This window comes from Camelus bactrianus, chromosome 6 (genome assembly GCF_048773025.1).
Source record: "Camelus bactrianus isolate YW-2024 breed Bactrian camel chromosome 6, ASM4877302v1, whole genome shotgun sequence".
NCBI lineage: Eukaryota > Metazoa > Chordata > Mammalia > Artiodactyla > Camelidae > Camelus > Camelus bactrianus.
The window spans coordinates 73,891,511-73,911,926 of record NC_133544.1 but is presented as its reverse complement, the minus strand read 5'-3'; the positions used below and the strand labels follow the sequence as shown (position 1 = coordinate 73,911,926).

The 20,416-nt window shown below is 35.9% G+C and overlaps 1 protein-coding gene and 1 pseudogene across 2 annotated transcripts in view; one reads left to right on the top strand and one right to left on the bottom strand.

The window, feature by feature from the left end:
* TTBK2 (tau tubulin kinase 2) overlaps positions 1-20,416 on the top strand; it is a 121,229-nt gene that overhangs the window by 68,585 nt on the left and 32,228 nt on the right. For both annotated transcript variants that reach the window (XM_010965207.3, XM_074365979.1), the window contains 3 exons: positions 5,636-5,701; positions 9,677-9,769; positions 10,433-10,558. In XM_010965207.3, coding sequence (XP_010963509.3) covers positions 5,636-5,701; positions 9,677-9,769; positions 10,433-10,558 — 285 coding nt within the window. The remainder of the gene's footprint in view (positions 1-5,635; positions 5,702-9,676; positions 9,770-10,432; positions 10,559-20,416) is intronic.
* Positions 12,504-20,392, bottom strand: LOC141577955 (rRNA-processing protein FCF1 homolog pseudogene; annotated as a pseudogene).

Below are 20,416 nucleotides of genomic sequence, written 5' to 3'. Positions count from 1 at the left end.
AGAGTTTATAGTCTAAGTCTAAGTCTGTTTCTGTTTTGTTATATTTATTCATTTGTTTCATTTCTTAGATTCCACATGTAAGTGATAGCATTTAGTATTTGTCTATCTTTGTTTTATTTCACTAAAAGTAATACCCTCCAGGTTCATCATGCTGTTGCAAATGGTAAAATTTTATTCTTTTTATGACTGAGTAATATTCTGAAGTGAGTGTGTGTGTGTGTGTGTGTGTGTGTGTGTGTGTATCTTCTTTATTCATTCATAAGTCGATGGACACTTAGGTTGCTTCTATACCTTGGCAATTGTAATAATGCTGCTATGAACATAGAGGTGCATATATCTTTTCAAATTAGTGTTTTCATTTTCTTCAGATATATACCCAGGAGTGGAATATCTTGATCATATGGTAGCTCTATTTTTACTTTTTTGAGGACCCTCCATACTGTTTTCCATAGTGTCTGCAGCGATTTACATTCCCACCAACAGCGTACGAGGATTCCCTTTTCTCCACAGCCTCACCAACATTTGTTGCTATGTTCTTTTTGATGATAGCCATTCCGATAGGGATGAGGTGATATCTCACTGTGGTTTTGGTTTGCATTTCTCTGGTGATTAGCAATGTTGAGCATCTTTTCATGTCCCTGTTGGCCATCTGTATGTCTTTTTTGGAAAAATATCTGTTCAGGTTTTCTGCCCATTTTTTAATCAGATTTTTTTTATATATATTGAGTTGAATGGGCTATTTATATATGTTGAATATTAACCCCTTATTGGTCATATCATTTGTGAATATTTTCTGCTGTTTAGTAGGTTGTCTTTTCATTTTGTCAGTGTTTTCCTTTGTTGTGCAGAAGCTTTTATGTTTAATTAGGTTCAGTTTGTTTACCTTTGCTTTTGTTTCCTTTGCCTAAGGAGACAGATCCAAAAATATATTGCTATGATTTCTGTCAAAGAGTGTTCTGCCTATGTTTTCTTCTAAGGGTTTTATTGTTTCTGGTCTTACATTTAAGTCTTTAATCTGTTTTGAGTTGTTTCTGTATCATGTGAGAAAATGTTCTAATTTTATTCTTAGGTATAGCTGTTGGCACCACTTTTTTGAAGAGACTGTCTTTTCTCCATTGTATATTCTTGCCTCCTTTGTCATATATTAATTGACAATAAGTGTGTGAGTTTATTTCTGGGCTCTCTATTCTGTTTTATTGATCTATGTGTCTGTTTTTATGCCAGAACCATCCTGTTTTTTGATTACTGTAGCTTTGTAGTATAGTCTGAATTCAGGGAGTATGATACCTCCAGTTTTGTTCTTTTTTCTCAAGATTGCTTTGGCTTCTAGGTATTTATTTTAATAAAACATGCTCTTAGGTTAAATACTCTTACTTTTTCTTTAAAGATGATTTGAAATATAATTTTTGAAAATATATATTCATATGGTTCAAAAATAAAAGAATTAAAAATTTATCAAAATTAAACACTTCTGCTCTTTGAAAAACACTATTAAGCAAATGAAAAGACAACTGCATTCAATTAAAAAAAGAAACATGCTATAAAAATTAGAAAAAGACAATCACAGACTGGGAAAAAGTATTTGCAAAACACACATCTAACAAAGGACTTTATTTCCAGAATTTCTGAGCAACTCTCACAACTCAGTAATAAAAAAAAAAAACAAGCCAATAAAAATAAGCAAAAGATTTGGATAAGCATTTCATTAAAGAAGAGGTACTACAGATGGCAAATAAGTACATTAACAAATTCTAAACATCTTTAGTTATTAGGGAAATGTAAAATAAAACCACAGTGAGATACCATTACACAGCAGTTAGAATGGTTAAACCTGAAAAACCAAACAGTTCTTGATCCACAGCAAAAAGTGGAGTACTTTTCCTGGATAAAGACAATAAGCAGTTACTGGAGAATGGTCTCTAGTTCACACAGCTGATTGGTCTCTTAGAGCGCATCATAAGGACCATCCAGATCTGCAGAGGAGAGGAACCAACAATTAGTGACATCCCGGATTTGAAGCACTGAATAAAATAGTTCCCTTACCAAACTCCAGTATTTCAGGAACAGGCTTAGTAAAGTCAGGTGGAAGTCTTCAGCAGACTGAAGAACACAAGTCAGAAGAAGCAATGGCAAACCCCAAGTCCCTCGAGTCTCTTTCATGTTCACAGAATTCTGAAGCAGGATACATAAACATAGCTTCTCTGAAGGAAGCACGTCACATCCAAGAATAAGACCAGAAGTCAGAACTATAAAATCACTGGTGTCTAAAACCAGACTGATCAAAGCTGCTAACAATGCTGGGGCGTGAAGGTGGAGCCTGACGTGGAGAAGAGTTATGACAGGGCCTCACTGGACATTGACCAGGAGTCTTCAAAATTGCTGATAAATTCATCAAACCTGTTCTAAAAATGGGGGGGAAACCAGACAATTCTAAGTCCCGAGGAGGGACAGAAATCAGAGGTTGCCAGAGACTGGGAGTCAGGGGAAGGGATTAACTACAAAGGGCATTAAGGGAACTCATGGGGTGATAGAAATATTCTGTATCTTGATTGCAGTGGTAATTACATGACTCTATATCTTTGTCAAAACTCATAGAATACCTAAAGTATGAATTTCATTGTACATAAATTATACCTCAATAAGCTTGATTTGAAAAAATTTTAAAGATAAACAGTGAAACAAATCTCCATTTCACCCCTGCTATTCCAAATCCACTCACTTCCTGTACTTATCCTCCTTCCACCATGAAGGAGCTGTATTATTAATAGTTCCTTAATGTATTCTTCCCAAGTTTCTTTATACATATACAATAAATATGAATGTATATTCTCATTTTTCCTCTTTTGATTCAAGAGGTAGCATGATGTACATTCTTCATTTCTCTTTCTTTTACTTAACAGTGTATCTAGAAGATCTTTCCATGTCAGGATATAAAGCTGCTTCATTCTTTTTTGTAGCTGCAAAGTATATTCCATTATATGGATGTACAATAATTTATTTTAACAGTTTCCTATTGATGAACATTTCAGTTACTTCCAGTCTTTCACTGTCACAAACACTAATGTGATGAATGAATTTGTACATCATTATTTTTGCACATGTGCAAGTATATCTGTAAGATAAATCCCCAGAAATGAAATTACTAGGACAAAGAGAATGTGTGTTTTCAATTTTGATAGATGTTGCCAAATTGCTATCAGTTGGGGGAATTTCAAGAGATCACCTATCTCAAGGCCCAATTAAGTGTTGCTTTATTCTTAAGACTTTCTTTTTCTATAGTTCTTTTCCTTCTCCCCTCCCACCAAATAGAACTAATCCTTACCAGTCCTAGGCTTTCATAACTCAATTGTACTTTGCTAATGATATTTGTTATAATCTGCTTTGAATTAGAATTATTTGCATATAGAGCTGTTTTCCCCATCGGGTTGAGTTGTCTTTTCTGCATTACATAAGGTGGCTGGATTTTCTTGACCTGGTATTATTTCTTCGATAGATCACATAAACATCTCCCTAGGCAGCTGATCTCTCTTTACCTCTGTCTCAGCCTTTACATGACACAAGTAAGGTCAGAGCCAGGCCCAAGGACTCTTAATTGGAAAGAATCTTCTGGGCTCGTCTTGGCTAGAATCCATCAAGTTGACGTCTACTTGCCTAATTAACCATGGACCAGGCTGCAGTGTGTGGTAATAGGTCTGGTGATTTTCATCCAGACAGATATTAAAATGAAAATAACTGGACAGAATTTCATGTTACAAAAACATTTTTGTGCTAGTAAATGTTCTTGTCAGGTAAGAAATAGAAGTACAACCTCTGAAAGGTCAGTTACTGGAAAGAGTTGATAGTAGGCTTTCATATATCTTCTTAAACAATTTTCTTCTAGAAAGAGAAGTCTCTGACCTCAGAGTTCCATCAACTAAATGGAGAATATTAGATGTTCCTGTTAGTCATGATGTCTTAGGAAAATATTGAGATCTACTGTGATTGTCAGTGAATGACAGCTAAGAAAATAAAGGAGATTTAAATAGTTTGCAGAAACTTTTGATTACTAATATTTGTCATTAAATACAAAGAATATTTTAAAAATAGTTAAAACTTGAAACAAAAACAAAGAGTAACTAAAGGGGAAGAGATAATTTCATGGAAGAAGAAATAAAATAGATAACTAATTTGAATAGATTAAACATAGATTACAAAAATGAGCAAGTGAAGGAAGAACACATAGAAAGTGTATCTTATGCTATAGCATAAAACCAAAATGATTCTGGTAACTGAAGATTTTAAAAATAACATTCATTATTATCTTATCAGACTACAGCAGTAATACATGTTAATTGAAGATAATTTGAAATTAATGAAAAAGAAATAAATAAATCTGCTAATGAAGATTATTGGCTGTGATCATTTTCAAGTATTTTCAATTTTCATATTGAGTTGTAGTACCATCGATGAATCTGTAGACTACTGACTTGATCTTTGTGAATCAGTCAATAGAAACAGTGTATTATTTCAAGTCAAAAGACCTTGGTTGATGCCTCGTTTTATCATCTATTGATTGTGTCCTCAGACGGGTTTACTTACTTCTCAGCCTATTTCTGTGCCTACAAAGTGAGTAAGACAAAGACACTGCTATCACAGAGTTTATATTCCAATAGAAGAAGACAGACAGAAAGTGAATAAGTAAAAATATGAATAAAATTAATTTTATGAAGTGAAAGGTGTTATGAGAGAAAAATAAAGCAGAGTAAAAGAATAGAGTAGCATTGCAGGGACAGGTAGTATTTTAGATTAGGATGATTAACGACTGTTTCTCTGAGGAGGTGACATTCAAGCAGAGGGCTTAATATGGAATAGAAGAGCTAACCATTGGAGGCATGCAAAGAAGTGACGATCTGGCTGGAGAGAATAGCAGTTACAAAGTCTTGAGCTAAAAACAAAATTGGTTGTAGGAGGAACCACAGGTAAATCCACTTTGGAATGAGACCAATGCCAGCTCATAGACGGTCTTTTAAGCCAAATAAGTGGTTTGGATTTTATTCTAAGTTGAGCTCTCTGAGGACAGGGATCACATATTATTCATGTTGGATTATTCCCAGTACCTGGCACCCAATAACTTGAATTTATGAATATGTGAATTACATCCATAGGAAGAGATACAAATTGCCACCATCTTTGAATTGAGTTTGAATGACATAGCCAAGACATCTTGGCTAGCCAACAAAGAGGTTGGCATTTTAGATTACTTAGAGATTCCTCATGGTTTTAATATACTTGCTTGTAAACAGAGACTGAATATTAATATATCTACTGTGATGCTGGGCATGATGCTGGGTACATGAAGGCACTTAATGTTTTCTAATGTACAGAGTTTGTCATAAATGCCACTTTATTTTAAAATGTAGATAGGAAAAAAATGGGACTCACTGATATCTAAAATGTTACCAGTGTTTTTTTTAAATGTATGATTTAGATATATTCTCTCTCTAATTTCTATAATTTCACAATACAAAATTAGAAACTTAGTCTTTTCCTGTGACTGTAATGCACATGTTTCTCCCTTCTCCTTCATGGGCTCACGTGTGCTGAATCTAATGCTTTTTGAAGCTCATTTATTATTCTTTGCTTGGTTTTGTTGTAGCCTCGAGTTGTGGCAGGCTTTCGAGGGACAGTTCGTTATGCATCAATCAATGCTCATCGGAACAGGGTAGGTATCTCAACTAGAGTCATATCTGTGTAAGCATGCTGATGACTTGACTCAGACTGACTTCTTTCATCAGAGTACAAAGGTGTGGAAAGTGCTTGGGAGCAGAGGGAAAGGTATTAGTAATACTAATACATGGTAAGGTGTGTAGTGGATAATAGATATGTGTAGCTGCATAGAAGATAAAATTGGATTTGCCAGAAAATATAATAGCTAAGTATATATATATAATACTTAGCTATTTTATATATATATATGTCTGTGAGGGATCTTGTGTCCTTAATTAGGTATAAGTATGTAGTAACAAATTTAACATAGAATTGTGAAGAAATGAAACATCTGTGTTCTATTTCAAGAAGTTATTTAGGCATTCATACTGTCCATACCTAATGAAATATAGGAGGTCATCACTTTATTTGGAATATGCATCTAATCTATCATAGCCCCTCTCTATCAGACCTTTTGTTTTTGTGGAGCTCTGAAGTGTAGACAACTTAAAAATTTTTTTCCATCTTGGTAAATTATACCTTTCCTCTTGGGTTAAATTTTTTAAATCTCTCTCTTTTTTAAAACTTTGGCCCTTTTATTTTGCTCTGATTTTTTTTTTCCCCTCATCCTGAACCTTAGTTATGAGTAGGAAAGATAGGTACTTTATGAATTCAGTTAAGAAATGATTCCTTGATGAAATAAAAAGAATTCTTTTATTTTTTTTTAAATAATCTCCTTTACTAGCAGTTTTTAAAAATTTTATTATTGAGTTATAGTCAGATTACAATGTTGTGCCAATTTCTGGTGTACAACACAATTTTTCAGTCATACATGAATATACATATATTCATTTTCATATTCTTTTTCACCGTGAGCTACTGCAAGATCTTGAATATATTTCCCTGTGCTATAGAGTATCAGCTTGTTTATCTATTCTGTATATACCTGTCAGTATCTATAAATCTCAAACTCCCAGTCTGTCCCTACCTACCTCCCTCCCCCCGGCAACCACAAGTTTGCATTCTATGTCTGTGAGTCTGTTTCTGTTTTATATTTAAGTTCATTTGTGTTCTTTTTTTTTTAGATTCCACATATGAGTGATATCATATGGTATTTTTCTTTCTCTTTCTGAAACTCCACTTAGAATGATAGAGAATTCTTTTCTTGATCTTCTGTTACCTTATTCTTGTTCTATGAAGCCAAAATTGCCTTAATTAAAATTTGACCAATGCTAAATATAATAGTAGGAGAATGCTGTGGTTTTATTTGCTATGCTCCAGTTAATTTGTTTTCTTATGATATGATTATAAATTGAAAATAGGAAAAGTATTTTTATCAATGTGTAACACTCTGCCAAGCATTTTAATTCATTCGGTTTGATTCATTGTTGCTTTATTTTATGACATCTAGTTAATTATTCTGCGTTGAATAGAAAGTACTCTTATTCTTTAGGTAGATTCTTACAAAATTTCACAGGTACTATGCCTTCTAATTAATTCTGTTAAAGAGTATGTCCACATTGGAATCTTTGAAATAGGACATTCTTTTTGAGATAAATATAAACATTTTCATAGATCATAATAGCTATATAAGCATTTTCAAAATAGTGACTAGAAAAAGATTATATATTTTTTTAAATTTGAAAAGTAGAGATTTCTTCTAAAAACCTTTTCAGCGAGGAGTGCTCTATCAGTTGCTCTGTTAACCTGCTTATAATTTGCTATTCATCTAACCTTAGCAGAGAAATATAAGAGTGTATGGCAGTGGTTCTTACCCTAACTTTTCTAATCCTGACACACCTGAGGAGTTGAATGCTTCACACAGTAACACAGCTTCACAACAGTGATTATTAGTGTACGTGGTGACACAGGAGTGCAACTAGTGGAACCTTGAGAGCTGCTTGTCTAATTTAAAAAGATTTCCCAGATAATTCTAATATACTTGCTTCTGTCATACTCTGTGACCCTGGTTTGGTCATTTCTAGACCTAATACACTCCCATTTCTATTTTTTTTTTGGTGCCTTAAACTTTTAACACGAATAATTCCCAAACAATACAAGGACTTTTCAAAACACTTGAACTCTGTTTACTTCATCTCATTGTTTTCTTACATTTTAATCCTTTGTTAATATTTGTTTTATCTCAGTACTTTGAAGAAATTATTTTACTTTTTTCTGGTTCGATGGTTGCTACTGAGATCTTTGTCCATTTAATTGTTCTTACTTTGTATTTAATTTTTCCTTTATCCTTTGACTACTTTTGATACCTTCTCTTTGTCTTTGGTGCCCTGCAGATATATTCAAATGTGCTTTGGTGTGGATTTCTGTATATCTATTCTGTTTGAGATTTGTTATACTTCCTAAATCTGAACATTCATGTTTTTCATCTATTCTGAAAGATTCTCAGACATTACTTATTTAAACATAGCCTCTCTTCCTTTCTCCCTATACCTTTATTTCCATACCTCTAAACTGATGTATGTATTAGACTTTCTTGTTCTTCCATGCCTCTTAAATACACTCTTAGATTTTTTGTTTTTGTCTCTTTTTTGCATTCTAGATAATTTCTTCAGATCTGTCTTCTAGTTCATTAATTCTCTTTTTCTGCTGTATTTGATCAGCTTTTTAACCTGTCCTTTGAGTTTTTAATTTCTGTATTTGTGCTTTTATTTCTAGATGTCCTTTTTCAAGTCCGTTTGGCCTTTTTATTTTGGGGGAGAGAATATGCTTCCTTTCTTGTGACTTTGATTCTATTTTTATTTTGAATATTTTAAATATTCTTATTTCATATTCTGTATCTTATATTTCTGAAATTCTTGGATATCTAATTCTGCTCTTTATAGTTTCTCTTGTTATTAGTTGATAGTAATCTGCTTCCTAATGTATTTAAAAAATTTTTTTATTGAGTTATAGTCATACCTAATGTATTTTTTAATTTCAAATAATGAACTTGTATTTGGTGGGGCTTTATCTGGAGGACTTCTGCAAGGCCTGCTTTTAAGGGTCTACCTTGAGAGAATTTTCATTTGCATCTTGTCATTCATTATTGCAGGACAGGATCATCCAGAAAAAACATAATATCTGGGCTTGGTTTTCTGGACCACACAAGCAATATAAATTTCAACCACAAATCTAAGTGAAGGGTACACCTATGGTAACAAACCCTCAGGGCAAAATTTTTTTAACCATTCACTTTTTCTCTTTCATAGTGGTTAAATTTTACAGAAAAAAATTATTACACTGTAACATATATACCAAATACTGCACTAAATAAAGATAGCCCTTTGAGTGTCCTAGCGATATGGTGGTAGTGGAGGTGGGGAAGTGTCTAAGTTACAGTTCCTGTCTTGTGTAGGCTCAATGTTTTTACACCTATCCCCTTCATGATTGACAAAACCCTGGTTAACAAACCTTTGACAGATGCCCCCAAAACAAAAAAAGCCGAAGCTTCAGTATTAGCTTGCTTCTCATTTCCAGCTTTCATTTAATTGAGGCTCTTAAGATTCCTTTTACTTCTTTTTTTTTCTTATTGTGGTAAAGAACACATAACATTAAATTTACCACCTTAACTATTTTTAAGTGTACAATTCAGTTGTATTAAATATATTCACGTCATTGTACAGCAGATTTCTAGAACTTTTTCATTTTGCAACACTGGAAATTTTACCTGCTGAACACTAACTCCCCATCCCTCTTCCCCCAAGCCCTTGGCAACTACCTTCCTTTACTTTTTAGTGAACTGATTTATTAGTTAATGGGCTGTTAATTGTATTATTTCCAGCATTTCTGGGTTTTGGGGTATTCTTTTTATCAAAAGTTCTTCAGTATTTCTGTTCTGCCAAGTAGATCACTATATAGTTACATAGATACATAGCTATAGTTACCAGGTAATTTTATGGAAATTGAAATACACTGGTTAGACCTTAGATAATGTAATGTACTCACAAGGAGTGGTAATGTAATGTGACTGCATTCTGTTTTGCTTATGAAGGAAATGGGAAGACATGATGACCTTTGGTCCTTATTCTACATGTTGGTAGAATTTGTGGTTGGTCAGCTGCCCTGGAGGAAAATAAAGGACAAGGTAATTTTGGAAATGGAAATGTCAATTTTAGTAGGGGAAGGAATAAAAATTTCTCCTGGGTGGGCATTTTTGTTGAGATTATACTTATGCATAAGAATTAAAATTTACAAACACTGTCACTATATCCCAGTATATATATTTATTTTTCTATGAGCTGATATTAGAGATATAATTAATGTTATGACTTTTTTTATGTACACAGAGAACAGATAACTAAAATTTAAGCACAATTATCATTTCTGGTTTGATTTCTAGCCCTCCCTCTTTAGCTTTTATTTTCACTGGTTCTCTTTTTTTCTTTTTTACGAGTCAATTAGGCTTTTAATTTTTAGTTGTCGCATTATATTGTTTGATTTGAAAGCTGTAAATACATGGGTTGATAAAAGTAGACCAGATTTAAGATCAGTTCTTTCTTTTGGGGCATGCTCTGTTCACGAGTGCAGAGCTCTATTACCCTTCCGGTTCTGCATTACAGCCCCTTCCCCCCAAAGCATTGTGCATTATTAAGCAATTAGCTATTAGTAAGAGCTCAATTCTGGCTTTATACTTAATTACCCACTGTCTCATTCCCTAGTACATACCCTTGAGATTGTTGCTGAGAGGCTGTTAATTTGTAGCTGCCAAGAGAAATTGACTTTGGTTTTTTTTCTCTTTACTTCCCAGGAACAAGTTGGCTCTATTAAGGAGAGGTATGACCACAGGCTTATGTTGAAACATCTGCCTCCAGAATTCAGCATCTTTCTGGACCACATCTCCTCCTTGGATTATTTTACAAAACCAGACTACCAGGTAATCATTTTTGTAAGTTTTGTGGGTTAATTCTTCTTTCTTCTTTAGTCTCTGTCTTCAATCATTGTACTTTTGAGGGTACTGTAATTGAGTATGGGAGGTCCCTAGAATAATACTGTTTTAATACATCCTGGAAAATGTGGTGAAATTAACTGAAGATGGCGGTGTTTGTGTTCGTGTGTGTGTGTTTCCTCCCTTCTGGATGAACATACTTTGTTAGAGTTTTAGGTTTGTTCATCATGTAACATACTTTAACAGTTCCTGCTGTGATTCATCTGGTATATAGAATTGCTGATAGTTCAAATTTTATAAATCCTGTAGCTAATCTGTTGATCAGTAGGAAATGTCCATCTAGGCAGTGTATCTGTCGAAGGCTTGAGGCTGCATATTGTATGTTGCTATGCTATGGGACAACAGTCAGTGAAGATTATTGGCTCCGTTTTGTCTGTGGTCAATGAATCTTTTCCTTAGAGCATTAGTTAATGAGGCCTTATAAGGGTTGACTAGGTTTACCACAAATTGCATCCCTAACCCCGTCCCATTGGATTTCAGAAGATTCTGTTGTTCTCAGGGGAAACTTGGTCAGAGCTAAATGAGGAATAATCACTACCACTGAAAACATAAATGAAGGCACACATTGATTAATAATAGTAATATTAGTATATCATTTTTATCTATAAAGGAGAACACAAACTGCCTGTTAATGGAAGTTTTACATTCTAAAGTGTTGTCAGTGTCAAAAGACTAAAAGACTGTCTATACCACAGTGAACTCATTTGCAGAAAATAACTATTTCTGTGTGAAATTTCAGTTTTTATATAATATATAAACAGTATATAAAGCAGAGAGGCAATATACAGCCTTGGGTCCTTAGAGACCTTAAGTGAGTGAGCTTGTCTTGTGCTTTTCTGTATGACTGTTTGGGTTATAAACTGTATAGACTAACAAATGGAGAAAATACAGTATATACAAATTGCTGTGGAATATATTCTCATACTTAAATTTTATATGGGTTTTCTGAAATGCAGCATTCACATTTCTTGCAATAAAATGATGAAATTATACTTATAAGATTACATTCAGGAGGAGTTGAAAATGTTCTAATTTTCCCATCTTGGGTGCTAAATTTTTTTATTGACAAAGTTTGCATGTGAGTATTAAAGTTTAGCATAGCAAAAAAATTTTTCTTACATTCTCTGCTTAGTTATGCCTATGGTCTAAGGAAGACAATCATGCTTCCCAGCTAAAGTTTGAGAGTTAAATCTATAATTAATTAAATTTAAATTAACAAATTACTGCTCTCAAGTTTTTCATTTGGACATTCTCATAGGGGCTTCTCTGAGCTTCTGTTGCCTGATAACAAAACAAAGTATAGTAATTTCCCTATTTTTGGAGGAGAGAGGGCAGGCATTACATTTTCATTATTTCACAGATTCTGTAAATATTCTGGTTCTTTCTTGCTCTCTGATCTTCCATAAACAGTGAGCAGGAGCAGAGGGCAGGTAGGTGGGAGAGGATAATTGGGAAAAAGGTGCTGGCACAAGTGACTGATGTATTCTGATGACTAGTGTCAGTGTGACATCAGGTTCCAGAAAGAATTGACCTTTGTAGCTTCTGTCTCTTACTTTCCTCACAGCGCCCTGCTACAATCTTCATTTTGAGAAAAACCACTCTACTTTGAATCAGAATGTTCTTGCGAACTAACGCTGTCTATAATTTTATAGTTTGGAATTTGTTCCTGAATTTGATTTTAATTACTGCTCTTTCAGAATTTTAAATTCCATATTGAACAACCAGTGTAGTTAAAAACAACATACCTCCTCCTGCAGCAGCAAAAGCCATACCAGTATTTAGTGTGACTGCTTCCTTCACTGTGTCAAAGGTCAAATAACAGCCTGTCTCAACTTTATATATTCTGAGCCAAGACCAAAGTGTATATATTTTATAATCACAGTGTGAAATGATGCTGTTTTACACAGCCACTTTCACTTTGAATGCCTATGTTTTGTAAATCTTTAAGAATCATAGAGTTTCTTGCATAGAGAACATTATTATCTTAACAAGTTGTGCATGGCCAGCACCTTACCAGTAACCTGCTAGTGCTCACTCTGACAGCATGTGTAGACCTAGAGAGAAGAGCTGTTTGCTCTCTACCAGGAATCTCTTATGCATGTCTCAATTTGAATAAAGGCTGACACTTGCTTTTGGAAAGTGTTACTGTGTTTTGGGCAATTACATCCAAGTTTATCAGTACTTAGGATTTATGTATGTCTGTCTTCCCCAAGGCTTTTAAATCCTGGGGGTACAACTGTGTCTTAATTTGTTTTTTTTTTTTTTAATCCCACACTGTCCTGGCACTGTGCCTGGCACCTAAATTTTCAACAAATGTTAGGAAAATCAAATTGAATGTCAGTTTGCCTAATAGTCTCCTACTCAGGAAATGTAAGAAAAACCAGCTATCTTGAGTGCATAAATACTGCTTTCTGCCTGTTAAACTAAAGGTGAAGATGTTAGAATTATAGTCAAGATTAAGGCAGATATTTATGAATATAGTTGACTGTCAGTATCTGTGGGAAGTTGGTTCCAAGACCCCCAGGATCACAGGTCCTCAAGTCTCTTATATAAAAATGGTATTATTCCGGAGGGAACTCTAATTCAAAAAGATACATGCACCCCAGTGTTCATAGCAGCACTATATATACAATAGCCAAGACATGAAAGCAACCTAAATGTCCATTGACAAATGACTGGATAAAGACATTGTGGTGTAGTTATACAATGGAATACTACTCAGCCATAAAAAAGAATAAAATAATGCCATTTACACAACATGGATGGACTTAGAGATCGTCATTCTAAGTGAGCTAAGCCAGAAATAGAAAAATACCATGTGATATCACTCATATGTGGAATCTAAAAAAGAAAAAAAAAAGGACACTATGAACTCATCTACAAAACAGAAACAGATTCTCAGACATAGTAAACAATCTTATGGTTACTAGGGAAAGAGAGTGGGAAGGGATAAATTTGAGAGTTTGAAATTTACGAATGTTAGCCACTGTATATAAAAACAGATTTTAAAAAAGTTTCTGCTGCATACCATAGGGAACTATATTCAATATCTTGTAATAACCTTTAATGACAAAGAATATAAAAACGAATAAACGTATGTATATGCATGACTGAGACATTGTGCTGTACAACAGAAATCAACACATTGTAACTGATGGTGCTTCAATTAAAAAAACAAAAATATATAAAATGGCATTATTAATATTTGTAAATTATTAATGTTTGTGTATAATGCCATTTTATATAAGGGACTTGAGGACCCATGATAAGCATCCTTTTGTATACTTTAAATCATCTCTAGAGTACTTAATAATACTTAATACAATGTGAATGCTATGTAAATAGTTGCTGGTGTGTGGCAAATTCAAATTGTGCCCTTTGGCACTTTCTGGATATTTAAAAAATATTTTCGGTCTAGTTGGTTGAATCTGTAGATGCATAACCTGTGGATTGTTTTTATTGTTAGATTTTGAAAGATTATAGCAAGTGTAAGAGACAAGTGCTGGTCCATGAATCTCCTCTGGTGATAAAACTTTATAGATCTACACGTACACACAGACACATAAAACTGGTAAAATGTGATAAGCTTTGTATGGACTGTACTAATGTCAATTTCCTGGTTTTGATACTGTGTTCTAATTATTTAAGATGTTACCAGTGAGGCAAACTGGGTAAAGAGGACTTCTTTGTACTGTTTTTACCATTTCCTATGAATACTTAAGTGTTTCAAATTGAAAGTTTAAAAAATTTGCCAGGCCAACATTTTCAGAAATATAGATAGTGATAAAAACATTAAATCCTGTTATTGCCACCTTATAATTTAAATAAGTCCTTTTAAAGTGTTTTGAGAAAGAGATATTTCTGAGGGGTGCCTAGGAAAATCTTATCAACCTTGAATTCTACGATAGGACTCCACTCGTAGGTGACACTATTACTAGTTAATAGGAAACTAAGACAGCAGCATCAGACTGGGTGAAGAACAACCCTTGGTGCCTTTACCCATTATTATCACAATAATGACACACAGCAGTGTCACAGTAATGCCTGGGTTGTCGTATTATCCCTGTCTTACGGAGAACTAGTTTAGACATGTTGCCTGTGAAAACTAGTGGTGGTGGAAGTGGTGTCTGAACCCATTTCTGACTGAGTCAAGAAGGCCCAAGTTCTTTTTAGTTTACCGTCATGACTTCCTTGGAGAGGTGGCCACAAACACAGCAGGCACTGTTAAGTAAGTACCAACATGAGTGATTTATAAAATTGTAGTGAAAGAACTAAAAAGTTATATGAATATTATTCTCAGTAAATAATAGGATCCCATGATCCTGGCATAAGAACACAAGAAGTCTCTTTATTAGAGTGTCAGATTATGTTAGGAATCATTTAGCAAGTTGAGAAGACTAGTGAAACCCATAAACACACACACTGTTGGTGAGCCTGAAACTGAAATGTGTGTGTCAGCCGCAACGTTGCTGAAACCGGAGGATTTGGAGAGGACATCCAGAAACAATCCAGCTTCATTAGTCTTGTCAATATGCTTTCCAGGTTGAGGAATGGGTCCGTTTATACAGCTATTACATCAGAATGCAGCAGGCTTGCCTTTTGCTTTGGGGGACTTGGAGCTGTTTTAAGATTCCCTGACTCTAATAACATTAGAGAGGATACATTTTTCAGAAGGCATAGCTGGGCTGCTCATGAAGCAAACAAACAAGAGGCTGAGCAAGAGAATAACAGTGGGGACCTCCTATAAAATAAGGGGTCAGGGAAGGTCTCTTTCTAAAGCTTCCATTTAAGCTAAGCCCTAAAAATGGGACTGTAATGGCCATATGAAGAGCAAAAACACGAGGAGGACAGTTATAAGCAAAAGGGAGAACATATACATAGGCTCTGATATGAGGAAGGAACAGAAATGAGTGGCCAGAACGTGGTAAATGAGGGGAGAAAGTGGTTTGAGATGAGACTGGAAAGAAAGGCAGAGGCCAGGTGATACAGGGCCTTGTAGGCCTCCTTAAGGAGTTTGTATCTTATTCTAAATGCAACAGGAAGCCTTGCAAGTCTAATAAACAGGAGCATGGTGATCCAATTTGTGTTTGAAGAGGATTACTTTTGCAGTTGTGTGCATTCAAATGAGGCAGAGGAGAATTGGAGACTCTTAGGAAGGTGTTGAGAGAGGCTGAGCTATGCCTTGAAAAGAAAGAAATATTTATAAAATCAGTGTCTTAACACCACAAAGGTCTATTTTTTTGCTATATAACAGTGTAGTTAAGTTAGGCTGCTCTCTTAGGCATCTCTCAAGTGGTAACTTGAACATTCGGTCTCCACTCATATTCTGATGCTGCTGTCTTTAATATATGTTATGGCCTTTACAGCCATTGGGAAAGGGACGGGAGAGTAAGGATGACCACTTAGGGCTTGTAAGACCAGGCCTGGAAGTGATCTAAACACTTTAGCCTACACCCTTGTGACAGAACGCATTTCCGTTGGCCCAGGTCTAACTACAAGGGAGGCTAGGAGATCGCATCTTCCCTTGTGGTCAGGAAGCAAGGAATGATGATGGTCTTGGACATAAGCAGTGGGGATGGAGAGAAGTGGATGAATTCTTGCTCTACCCCCTTTAATGATCTCCTTTCCTTCTCAGTTGTACTTATGTGATCCAGCTGTATTGGACCCCTTGATGCTTGCCTTGCTTGGAATGCCTGTGTTTCATTATACTGCTTGTCTTATGAAACTGAAAGCCCAACTCAGATCCAGTTTCTCCACAGTCTCCTCTGATTCGTTTCAGACAGAGTGATTGCTTTTCCTAAACTCTTATAGCAGTACTTTGTCTCCTTACTAGATAAATTCCATTAGAGCCAGGACCTTGCACATTTATCTGTTTTCTTAAGAAATTAGCACAATGATAGGCATTTAATAAAAGTTTCCCAAATTGAATTAAATCTGCTTAATCTGATTATTGCTTCTTTAAATGCAAATTCTCTGAAGACAAGACTGTGTTTTGTTCACCTTTGCCTTCCTAGCACCCAGAATAGTAGGCATTTAGTATATGTCTGAATCAGTGAATGGGTATTTGTGACTATAGAATACTAAAGAGTCACAGAACATCCATATTTACTTGACTCTGGTAAATTCAGCTACAGGATTCAGTATGCAGGAGATGGAACAATTTTAATGTGTCTGTGATCCTGCCTGCCCTTTGGCTCAGTTAGCCATGCTATTTGGTGTGGGTGATGGTGCAGTGCCCTGTGAATCTGCTGTTCCCTCAGTCCTCTCATTAACAACATCCAGTCCAGTCATCCAGAATCAGGCTGCACTGAGTATGAGTATAATGTTTAAAAGAACAGTAATTTGGGGGATGCATTATAACCCCTAAATGTAGGCAGCTTCATTCATATTCATCTGAAGAAATAGAAGTCTCTCCCAATGCTAGAGGAAAAACTAGCTGTGTTGCACCTAGTACAATACCTTCCTGTACTTTATGGGCATCTCAAGAGACTTTGAAGGATAATTTCAACTTTATACTGTTCTTGTCTTGCCTGCTGTACAGTCAGGCCACTCAGGATGGCTGTTCTCTTGCTCTTTGTACATCCCCTGCTCGACCAGTCCCTGCTAATCCTTAGGCCAGAACGGCTCCAACTGCTAGTTTGTTTGTTGGTTTGTTTGTTTGTTTGTTTGTTTGTTTGTTTGTTTGTTTTTCATGCTATAGCATGTTTAATGAACTGGCAAAAGAGAAAGTTGATCGAAGGAAGGCAGAGAAACTTTGTCTTTTAAGAATTAGAACCAAGGGACTCCATCATCATCTGGCATCCATTCAATGTTGTACCTATAGTTAGAAATGTCCATGATGGGGACTCCAGGGATCTTCCAGATTCTTTGTTTAAGGTACTGGTCAGATGTGGCCACAATGTAACAGTTGTGCTGAACACTCAGCAGTCATCTGTGTAGGTTCCTTTGTGTGTGCATGGTAATCATTCAGATCTCGGATCCTTGGTGATCCTTAGAACCACTTAATAACTTCTGCCTCAGTTTCTCATTTTCAGCCATTACAGTCAGTTATACAAGGGATACACTTGGCATACAGATTCCATCACTGACTGCACTAAGTTCAGTTTGTCTTTAATGGAAAAGTTAATAAAGTTGGTATCAACCAAGGTGTGGTAAGGTGGGCCCAGCTGTGTGTTGTATTGGAATAATAAGCAGGAAGGGTGTTGGGGGACTTCTCTTTCCTTGAGTGCACTGGGATCTTTTCTTTCTTTTTTGGTTTTAATCTATCCTTTTCTTTACTGACAGAACTGTTAGGAGCCTCTGATTTCTGAGACTAAGCATTCGCTTCATGATTGCATACTTCCAGGTTTTCTTTTGCTTCCCCTTGAAATAGAAATCTTAGAGTTACAACAGCTGGAAATACATTACATCTTCTTGAGTCCTTTTCCTTTTGTCCACTTCCTTCCCTTCTTCCCTCAAATATGCAGTTCCTCTTACTCTTTCTGCCCACTCCCTACAGCATAATAGGCACCACTCTAAGCAGTTGAAGAGCTAAGATCCAAATGAAAATAAGCAAGGGGAAAGTGGAGGAAATTTGACCAAGGGCCACTCCCTAAGTCTCTGTCTCAAACGTGGTTTGACAACGACCCTTCTCGGACCCTGCTCTTTCACCATCCACCTGCTAGTTTTTCAAAGGGAAATATCTTCCCTTGTGATGGTCATTAATCTGAGGGGCTGTGAGGGACTTGCCTCAGCTGCTGGTTTCCCTGGTAACTGATGAGCCAACCTGAGGTCAGTTCCCCCTATAAACAGTATCCTCCTCCTCCCCTGAGTAGCAAAGATTGCTGCCTTGTCCTGCCCGCTGTCTGCCAACACAGTGGGGTGTTGTTGCTCCAAGACCCTTTTGCTGCAGATGTGTAAGATCCCCTGTCCAGTAAATTGTTGGTGTCTCTGTTGCTGACTCTGGACTCTTTCTTCCATCTCAAGTCTGGGTTTGCAGGCCTGCAGGGTGCAGCCCAACAGCTGCGGACTGGCTGTGGCTCTTATGTAGTGGAAATAGCACTGCACTTAAAAGACCTGTTTCCATTGTTGCTTTGCTGCATGCTGCTTGTATGGCCTTTTGAAACCTATTTTCTTGTCTGTGAAATGGTGAAAATACCTACTCCACAGTGTTGTTATGATTTTAATGAGATAATTGTGAGAATGTTTTGTAAATTGTAAAGCAAAACGTAAGCAGGTTTACACGCACCTCAGTGAATCTGCATTTGTTCATAATTATCCCACTATTCTTTGTTTTTGTATTCTACTCAGCGTTACTTCTGTGTTAATGGAACTTCTCTTTCCTTTATGCTGCTTTGTCCTGTTGAGGCAAAAAGAAGATGTTGCTTACCTTTCTCTACTAGCTTTTTATGGGGCATTAAGAAGCTTAGACACTGCCAGTTTACCTTGTGGGCTGATGAGCACCTGAAAGAGATGACATTGGCATCAGGCAGCTCCACAGCTGAGCAACCATGCTACCTCATGCTGCCTCTGGTCCGCTGGGGCAGCCGACCAGGGGCACCCCTGAGTTGCCCTAGTATCTTGATATAAATGGTAAAAACAGCTTTTTTAACTCATTGTCTTTATATAATCTCTCTTTTTTTGGTTCTGTTTTCCAAAGGATGAGTGCAGTGCAATTTTTCCCCGTTTACCAGTGGTGCTAAAAATCCCCTGGAAGAGGAGGGGAACCTAGAACGTGTGTGTTCATTTCTTCAATTTTATATACTTATCACTGAAGTGAGGCAGTTTGTGTTGCCATAAATAATCTATCTTTGCATCAGCCGAGCCAACATTGCCATTGTGTTCTGGTGGTTAAGTGCTTTACTGATCCATTAATTTACTATCTATTAACTGAGATTTCAGGAATCAGGATTCTCAGTTCTCAATATCACATTACAAATAATTCTTGTTTTTGCAAAGACTGAACTTTGTCTACGTTCTCTTTGGAAGGGCAAACTGGGATTTCATATGGAGGTAAATGTGATAAAGCTATTGATTGCATTTGTGCTAAGAATAAGAGAGAGTGCTTCCCTAAGGCATTATGTATATGTCAGATGATATGGCCATAAAGAATAAGGGTGTACCAGGTGGTAGGAGCTAGCACCAGGCATTTCTGTGGAGGACTACACATGCTTACGTATACATTAATTCATTTTAGATAATGCATTTTTGTTGGCTAATTTTTTTCTCATTATTAAAAGTAATAATACATAGTCATTATAGAAGTTTGGAAGTTACAGAAAAGTAGAAAATCAAATTATTCAGAGTCTCATTACCAAGACATAGTACCTGATTTTTACATACTTTTATGTGTGTTTTAAATAAACTGCTTTTAAAAAATCATTTTACTGTGTATCCCATTAGAATTGGAATTAAGAAAAACAGACTACCTCTCATTCATAAGTGTAAGTAGAAGGGAAATTGACACAAATAATGAACAACACTAGCCATATAAAAAGTAATACCGCATTGTTGCCTGTGCAGACTTTTCTCAGGTACTCCTTCGTCTTTTCTCCTTCCCTGCGCCCCCCTACCCCGAGTCTCCCTCCCTCTTCACTTCCTTACTTCCATTCAAGGAAGATTGATCTTCCCGATGATGATATGCTTCTGGTGCTTTTCATACTGTTTAACCAGTTTCTCCTAGTGTGGCAGAGTATGAGCATGTTTCTCAGGAGGTCTGGGAGCAGTCTTAAAGTGTCAGCCATAAGTCCAAAACTGTTTTGCATTCTCTTGATTTATCCTAAATGCTCCTATGAATTTTGCTCTCTA